A 9,772-nucleotide genomic window follows, 5' to 3' on the forward strand; every position below is an offset into this window, starting at 1 on the left:
AATATACCCTCGTGCCGCGCCGACATCTTATATTCTCTGAATGATTCGGCTGTCATATCAATGATACCGAGGACAAGGATAAATGCCTAGCACTGAAAGGGGATCAGTTTAAGTCAACTGTGGGTCAAATCATTGTGCTTCCTTCCTTGGAACGCTTTGATCAAGTGATGTCAGTCATGACGACGACGCTGCAAATGTTACAGAGCGTGATGTCTAGCACGCCATAGAGTCAACGCGCCGCAATGACTAACTATGGTTTAAATATCATAATTTGGAACGCTCACAATTTAGTTGGAAAATCCTTGGAGGTTGAGCATCTCCTCCAGGAACGTAACATTGACATTTTGTTAATCTCAGAGACACATTTTACCAGCCGTTCTTTCTTTCGAATCCATGGATATGCTGTGCACTGCGCCAATAACCCCGATGATAGAAGTCGTGGTGGTGCTGCTGTCATTATCAAATCGTCCCTGGATTATCACCTGAGCACCACAATAACTGAGCCTCACCTGCAAGCCGTTCCTATCAATTTGATCACCTCGTTTAGAAGAATTTCGTTTTACGCTGTCTACTGTCCTCCTGGTCATCGTCATTCGTGGCCAGCTGAGGAATTTGGTCGCCTTTTCGGTTCTGTGGGCAGCCGCTTTGTTATTGGAGGTGGTTGGAATGCACACCGTAGCTTCTAGGTTTGCAGACGGTCCTGCCCTCGTGGAAACACACTGATGTCTGTTGTCTCCAGCTCAACCATGCAGACTCTGGCGACTTGGGGCCCACGCATTTCCCTGGATCAATGATCAACTTCCGACTGCCATTGATTTTTCAGTGTATAGAGGTATCCCGTGCAGCCACCTTTCCTCTGAATGATTTCCACTCCTGATATATTTCTTTGTCGCTGCCTATCAGATCTTTGCCAAAACAAGGATTTTAGCTCGAAGCACGGATATTAGAAGATCCAGTTCCAGGCTCACTGCTTTGACTGAAGATAATCCTCTGCTTGTCACCATCATATGTCGAAAATAGCGTTATATTTCATGATACGGAGTACCAACTGTAATTGAGATGGGAATACAATTCTGAAATCGCTACAGGGATCGCTAACCGCCTGGCCAGACGTCTTGCCACACCACTGGGTTGGCGTCGTTTCCGCAGACGACACCATGCATGCCTATGGATCCTCGGCCTTAATAGACATGGGCGACTTTAATAAATAAAATTGTATAAGCCAGATATAGAACATTCACCACTGTCGCTTCACCTGCCCGCTGATTTCGGGATTGTTTTATTTTGTTTAAACAGCATTCAACATGAAAACAAGAACCTTACTTGCGAGGTATGTTAATAAACTATGTAACTACATAGGCTTATATAAAAAAAAACAGATTAGGAAACACCAACAAAATTAAATACCGCTACATAAATTATAAAAAAAATGTTTACAAGTAAGAAATTTATTTTATTTTATTAACCTATATTTACCCATTTTTATCGATGTCCCTATATATAATGTCACACATGAAATCACAAAGGACATGTTACGGGTTGACCTCCCAAAAGCCAAATACGTAAGAGGCATGCGTGAAATCACTTTTAAAAATAGTCATATGAAGCTATCACGTGTGAAAAGCGGTCAAACAAATGTCTATATGAACTGTCACGCGTGCGTCACGCGTTACAAATGTCCTGTTATTGGGCCTCAGATTTTGAGTCGGCCCCGGGTGACATTTCAGAAGCAAGAACACTGCCACTCTCGACGTCAGCAGGGAAGTCGGCGCACCGTAAAAGACTGCCGACGAATAGAAAGAGGTATGGGTTATATTTGTAGATTTCCTTCTCTTTTCTTGCCTTATAATCTGCCTTCACTCGGCGCTCGCACAGACAAATTTGGGCCGGTTGTAAAGAACTGATTATATTGGTCTGCTCGCTACATGATTCGTGCAGCTAGCTCGGTAGATTGTGTGTTCGTCCCACCCAGAACTTAGAGGTCTAAAGTGTGTTTATTTTAGGTTGACTTATTACAGCGGGTGGGCCTCGGTGTGGCTGCTAACGATGCTCGTCTTGGCTCGTCGCCGCGGTTATTGCTGATTACGTGATCCGTCATGTAGCTGGAGATGCTCCTGGTGTCCCTGCCCTTGGACTCGCTGGAAATCGGCTGTGCGGGTTTAGTGAAAACATCAGCTGTATGTGGTGTGAATCTCGATTGAATTGATTATTAATCGGTTATAACTTTTAATGACTGGTCAGATTTCAATATGGGGGTATAATGGGTATTGATAATAAGAAAAGCACTAGAGGGGAACACTAACAAGAGAAAATGCTATAGTCGATGGTCTCGACTGTTAGACACTCGTTACTCAGCTTAAGAGAGTGGGAGAGGGATGGATATATGCTTAAAGCAACTCTGCTTTTTTCACTAGCACACCTAGCCTATAGCGCCATTTATCTTTTTTTATAGCGCTTCTTAGCCTATAGCGCCCTTAGCTGCATGTGGTGTGCAATCTCGATTGAATTGCAAAATGTTGATTATTATTTGGTTATAAGTGGTTTTAGTGCTATAGTAGTTTGTGGATATTATAGTGAGCGTGGCACCCTGCTGAAACAAACATGCGCTGCACAGGAAGCCCAAGAATCTGCATGTCAATCCCAACATTCTAGATCTTATAGTTTCCGAGATCTTAGCGTTCATACGGACAGACAGACATGTCTAGATCGACTCGGCTAGTGATACTGATCACGAATATATATACTTTAAGGGGTATAGCTGCCCTAGGAACGATCAGATAATTAATGACAACATAATACAAAGACCGTTATACTTTGTTTTCGATAATCATATACGGTAATAAATTGAAATGGGACATTATCTTAACATTTCTGTAATTAGTTTTTAGTTTCCTAAAAAGGTCTGCAAGGCTCTAGAAACTTCGACTTACCGAAGGTATCTTCCTTTCTTGTTTTATGTTATTTTTTTCAGAACACAATGTTTTCAGGGGATAATGATATACTGTAGATCATTAAAGAAAAAAACTAGGAAAGCGCTATATTCGAGTACCTTGACTATCAGATACCCGTTACTCAGCTAAAGGGACAAAAGGGAAATGGAGATATGCAAGCAGCAAAGCAAGACTGAAATGCGCCACCTACCCCTGATCTCAATATATGGTTATGGACGTTATGGACGTGGCAAATTTTTTTTGGGTCAATCCATAGGTATTGACGAGACAAATACATTTCAGTTAAAATTTTTTTTAGCATGAACATTTTAGGTGCCACAGGTTTGGGAGGATTATGGGCGTTAGAGTATGCGTGGCAAACTTTTTTTGGATCTATCGATAGGTATTGACGAGACTAATAAATTTCAGTTAAAATTTTGTATCCAGCATAAAAATTGTGGGCGCCAAAAGTTTGGGCGGTTTGTGGGCGTTAGAGTGGGCGTGGCATATTTGCGTATCAAACTTGTGCTGCGCTCAAGCCTACGTAATCTAAGTCTGAAGTCGCAATTCTCTATCTTTGATATTTTCCGAGATATCCCCGTTCATACTGACGATTTTTTAAAGTTTGTGGCGGTTTGTGGGCGTTAAAGTGGGCATGACAAACTTTTTTTGAGTCAATCGATAAGTATTAATGAGAACAATTCAATTAAAATTTTTACTCTAGCATCAAAACTTGCGCTGCGTAAGAAGCTAAGGAATCTGCATGCCAAATCTCAATAGCCTAGCTCTTATAGTTTCCGAGATCTCAGCATTCATCCGGACGTACAGACAGACGGACATGGCTAGATCAACTCGGCTAGTGATCCTGATCAAGAATATATATACTTTATGGGGTCGGAACCTTTTACTCTATGAGTAACGGGTATAATAAATCAACATAAACTCGGTCCTCCGCGTCAGAAAGCTCTATCCGTAATTTATTATTATAAAGAACAGTTTAAAAAAAAATCTATTACATTTAAGATAAAAACAATAATGTCAATAATAAATGTATAAATATTTTTACCCTAATTCTGGGGCAAGGATACTTTAAAAAGTATTTTTGCATTTTGCAACATTTCTCACAGGGTTAGCAATTGATTTCAAAATTGATAAAGAAAAAGTTATAGCCAAAAGAACTGGCTTTCCAATGATTTTACTCTTTTTTTATAACTGCTATGTTCAACCAAACTTTTCTTACTATCCTTGCCTCACTCTTTCCTACCTGACTTTATTATGATCAAAAATAATGCAGAAGGTCTTCTTCTCTTCTTGTTTGTTTTATCTTCGCTGTTTGCGTTTGCCACTTTTCCTATACCCTTTCTAAAGCGAAATATATCCGACTATATAATCTGTACTCCTTGAGTAAAAACATAATACAAATTATTAAAAGATGTCAATACTATAATATTTTAAATATTTAAATAAATATCAATGGACTATACTTCTATAACTAATCTAAAAAATTACATTATATTATACATTACATTAACATTAGATTGTATGTTAATTAAAATGACTTAACTTTACCTTAATCCAATACTTGAATTTTATAAAACAACATTGGTTGTTTTTTTCTAAATACAATAATGCTCCTAGATTATTAGGGCATAAACATGTCGCTGCGCAACATACATTTTTTTGGCAAACTTTTTTTCGCTAGCGTGGCGACACCGAGGCTAACCGAGCCACCCACACGCTATAATAAGTCAACACAAAATAAACCCACTGTAAACCTATGAATTCTATGCATTATCACTGATCTACGGGGCAATCACATCATATAAATTTGGTGAGAGGAACACACATTCTACCGAATTAGCCGCACAAATCATGTAGCGAGCAGACCAATAAAATAAGTTCTTTACAACCGGCCCAAATTTGTCTGTGCGAGCGCCGAGTGAAGGCAGATTATAAGGCAAGGAAAGAGAAGGAAATCTACGAGTAACTGCCTTGCTTCTCTTTTTTGCCCGGTCGTTTTCGTCGGCAGTCTTCTCCGCTGCGCCGACTTCTCTGCTGACGTCGACAGTGGCAGTGCTTTCGCTTCTGACATGTTTCCCGGAGCCGACTCAAGATCTGAAGGGCAGTGACCGGACATTTGAAACGCGTGACGCACTTGGGATAGTCCATACAGACATTTGTTCGGGATATACGCTTTTTCACACGTGATAGCTCTATATGAAATTTTTTCAAAGTCAGTTGTGATATCTCGCATGCTTTATACATATTTGTGTGACATAACATAAAGGGACTTAGATAAAAATATATAAATATAGGTTTATAAAATCAAATACATTTTTTATATATATAATGGTCGTTGATGCACTACGAGCAGTACAAACAAGTGGCCCAACGACACCAAGCACGTGCTTGTTACGCGCGGGCCCTTTTTATCATTTTGGGCAAAAAATGCGACACAAATGAAAATAAAAGAAGCAACTAAGAATGAAGCAATTGAGTTAAAATATTAGTTTTTAATACCGGGATAGAAGTTGAAGTGCAAATTAAATGATAAAGGTTGTTATAATTATTACATAGAACGCGAAAGGCTCGTGCAGACAAAAAATTGATGTACATCGTGGCGAACTTAGGGGATAATAATTTCGTGTTAGTCTAACAGGAACATAGTACCAAGCATTGTTCTACGATTTACAACTCTGATAAGAAGGTAGCCTTACGTTTTGATCCCAGTTCCTACTACGAAAGGCAAAAAGAAGAAATTTTTTTTGTACCGACTCAATACGGTCAATATGCACTTGATATTGCGGACTCCAAACCGAAGAACAATATTCCAATATAGGACGGAAAAGGGGTTATTAATAATTTGGTTGTATAAGGGTCATCAAATTCTTTTGACCAACGCTTTATAAACCCAAGAACACTCATGGCTTTGTTGACAGTGGACATTATGTGGCAGTCAAATTTAAGTTTTGTGTCCAGAAGAACACCTAATTCATTAACTGAATATATACGGTCGAGTGGCGTATTTTGAAGAGAGTAACTAACAAAAGTAGAAGTACCACTATAAAAAGTTATAACCTTGCATCTAAGGTAGTTCAAATTTAAAAGGTTGTACTCATACCATCCCTGAAAACAATCAATATCTGACTGTAAGTTGAAACCCGACGCTATATTATTATGTGATAAACAAAGCTTAACATCATAAGCATACGTTAGTACACGAGAATGTGCTATGATAGATTAATAAACAAAGTAACCAGCAAAGGGCCCAAATGACTACCCTGAGGCACTCCAGATGTCACGTAGATCAATTTTGAAGCAGCATTCTTGAATATAACTCTCTGAGTCCTACCATTCAAATAACTTTCGAGAGCGAAAGAAAACCGACAACGAGAATTTTCACTAATATGTTTTGCATATGCGTAAGATAGCAGCTCTTGGAATTGTGCAGGATGAGTCGGTGATCCGATATATCGCAGATGGATTAAAGCTTCGTGACCATCTCAAATACCCTCTATACAGTGCGGCAACTTTCAAGGAGCTATGAAGCCGATTTGAAACGATCGAAATGATGACGGAATCCAATATACAGCGCAACCAAGCAGTGAATCAGAATGACCTAGGTAAAGCAGGAAAACCAGTAAAGCGTTTCGATTGGAAACAAAGTCAGAGCCAGAGGCATTGCTTTAATTGAGCTCAACTGAGAATATGAGAGCCGAATGTAAAGAGGAGACGAAATGCTTTAAATACAACGGAGGTGGGCATACTTCAAGGAATTGCGATCAACAAAAAGAGTGTGGCATGCCTAGTAGACACTGGAGCTGATGTATCGCTTATGCGTATGAGGACCTACAAGGATAAGTTCGCTGAAATCCCCTTGCAGAAATGTTTTACAAAACTGTACGGGCTCGGAAACATTGCAACCGCCGTGCTGGGTGCACTGAATGTCGACGTGGAGGTAGATGGAATGCAAACGCTACATAGGATTCTCATCGTTCCCGACACCAAAATTAATGTGAACATCATTATTGGATTCGACTTCTTAAAAGAGTTTACTGTTGTGCAGGTAAAGAGTTTCTTAAAAGTTTGTTAAGGTTTATTGCTAAACCCTTAACGCAGCTGCTAAAAAAGATGCTGTTTTTAAAATAGAAGGAGAACAGAAACAAGCCGTTGATCGATTAAAAGCAGCATTTATAGAGGAGCCAGTCCTGAAGGTTTGGAGTCAAGGCGCCAAAACTCAATTACACGTTGATGCTTCAAAACATGGCTTCGGTGGAACTCTGCTGCAACAACATGCTGGGAAGTGGCACCCTGCTTTTTACTGGAGTAAGAAAACCACACCACAAGAAGAAAAAGCCACCAGTTACGTGCTTGAGGTAAAGGCAGCTTTCCTAGCAACAAAGAGACTTCGCCATTATTTGCTGGGTATTGAGTTTGACTTGGTAACGGATTGTGCAGCTTTCAAGCAGACGATCTCAAAAAAAGATGTCTCTCGAGAAGTTACGCCTTGGTTGATGTACTTGCAACACGTTACCTTCAACGTGGAGCATCGCGCAGGAACTAGAATGCAACATGTCGACAGCCTTAGTCGTTTCCCTATAATGAAAAGTTTTATTTCGTTCCGATGACGTCTTAAATTCACCTTCTCTTCCTTGTACCCATTCGATGAACCCATTAGCAGGTGGTTTGGAGTCAGCGCGAAGTAGTCCTCGGAGTCCAGACTGACGAAAGTTAACGGACGTGAGTTTATGATGAACTGTGCTTCCATTAGATCACACCTCAGGCTTTCGTCGTTGAATGAGTAATTCGGGCAGATGCTTTTTAGGACTGTTTTGGATGTGCGGACTAATCTTTCCCAAGCACCGCCCATGTGAGGGGCTCCTGGAGGGTTAAATTGCCATTTAATGTCGTCGAACTTGATTGCAATTTTATCTAAGTCGATCTTGATCAGCTCCTCTCGTAATGCCTTCTCCGTGGCCTTGAAATTAGTACCATTATCGGAACAAATTTCTCTTGGTGTCCCACGGAGTGCCTTGAAATTCGTGAAACACATCACACAGGAGCTTGTATCGAGGCTGTGAGCGATCTCGAAGTGGACTGCACGCAGGGTTAAGCAGGTAAACAGCGCAACCGATCTCTTCCCTTTGCGTCTTCCAACGTTGACTAGGATAGGCCCAAAACAATCAACGCCAGTGCACCTGAATGGCTTTTCGAAACTGGTCAACCTAGCTTTTGGAACCGGGGCCATTTGTGGAGGCTGTGGCATTGCGCAACGAATTTTACATAACTGGCAGGCTTTTCTTACGGGTTTGTGCAGTACTCTTAGACGCAGAATATAAAATTTCAATTTTATATCATTTATCACGGTTTCGTGAGCGAGGTGATGATATTTTTCGTGATAGAACCGGACCAACAAGAATGTTACTCGGCTCTCTGGTGGCAATATTATAGCGTCCATAGTATATCCGACTGCGTTCACTCGACCTTTAGTGCGAAGGATTCCGTTATAGTCCAGATATGCGTTTAATCCAGTCAATCTGTTTTTTTCGGTTATTGGTTTTATACTCATCAATGAATGGAGTTTATCCGTGAACTCGAGCCACTGTGCTTCTTTGTATAGTAGGGTCTGAGCTTCTTTGACGTGAAATTCGGTCACTGCTGACGGCATGTCAGTCCTTTGGCATTTAGCTTGAAGTCGCTGGATATATAGAGACATGTTTGCGAAGGTTCTGTATAGGCGCCGCCAGTCGGAAAAATATTCCACGTCGAGTAAGACTTTATTCGCACTACTAGTTGTGAGGACGTGTCTGCGTAGTTCGGTCGTATCGATCTCCGTTGCTCGTGATGGAACTGTTGGCCACATACTAGGGTTGCTTTTCAAAAACTCTGGTCCGTAAAGCCATGTGTCCACACAAGGGTTTTTGATGGGATCCATCGCCATTGATCCACCCGAGTGGTCTCCAGGACTTCGCCGATTCTGTGCATCACGAATTGTTGAATGTTGCGATGATTCATCACCAGCCATTGTAGAACGTTTCGTGAGTCCGACCAGAACGTATGATCGTCGACTCGTAGGTTACGTACGTTGATAACTTTGTTTGCTAAGCGTGAGCCACTTGAGGCAGCAACAGCTTCCATTGATTCCAGTCCTCCAACAGTGATTTTGGCAGCTCTTGGTCCCAGCTGATGTTTGATCGCCAGATTTTCTGCAGAAGGATTTTTAATCCGATCGTATGACACGACAGTAGGCCCAAGGGGTCGAAAATCGACATTAGAACCTGAAGGACTTCTCTTTTTGTTGGGACTGCAGGATCGGTAAGGACGTTTCGCTTAAGTCTTGAGAATCTGCAAACAAACTTAAATACGTCTTTATGTGGGTCCCAATACATACCCAAAACCTTTTCTGTAGCGCCGAACTGCACTGGCTCCTGTTTTTTGGAGTTTCCATCGTTCTTAAGATACAAGAGAACTGTACTGGAATTTGACGCCCAGTTTCGAATTTCGAATCCGCCTCTGGAATGGACCTCTCTTACTTGGCTGGATATTTCGATGGCTTTCTGTTCATCACTCATACTGCATACGCACGCTGAATCGCATCCAAGGCTAACGGGAATTGCTGCTGGTGGACTTCTGCATTTTTGTCGCGCACGTAGTGGGCAATGAATGGTGCACAACTGATACCAAAGGTCATGGCACGCATGACGTAAGTGTTTATGTTATTTCGGTTGACATCATACCAAAGAAAGCGCTGAGAATGCATGTCTTCGTGTCGAATGTTGATCCTATGAAACATTTCGGCGATGTCGCCGCTTACGGCGACTTTTCCGACTCTGAAGGCTAGG

The 9,772-nt window shown here is 41.2% G+C and overlaps 1 protein-coding gene across 1 annotated transcript; it reads right to left on the minus strand.

Annotated features, from left to right (window-relative positions):
* Positions 1 to 1,999: 1,999 nt before the first annotated feature.
* On the minus strand, positions 2,000 to 8,196 carry LOC139352599 (uncharacterized). Its single transcript, XM_070995291.1, has 2 exons — positions 7,573 to 8,196; positions 2,000 to 2,149 (listed from the first exon to the last, which is right to left on the minus strand). The coding sequence occupies exons 1-2, from the start codon at positions 8,194 to 8,196 to the stop codon at positions 2,000 to 2,002; spliced, it is 774 nt and encodes a 257-aa protein (XP_070851392.1).
* Between the last annotated feature and the right edge of the window lie 1,576 nt (positions 8,197 to 9,772).

Source organism: Drosophila suzukii, chromosome 2R (assembly GCF_043229965.1).
Source record: "Drosophila suzukii chromosome 2R, CBGP_Dsuzu_IsoJpt1.0, whole genome shotgun sequence".
In the NCBI taxonomy this organism is placed as follows: domain Eukaryota; kingdom Metazoa; phylum Arthropoda; class Insecta; order Diptera; family Drosophilidae; genus Drosophila; species Drosophila suzukii.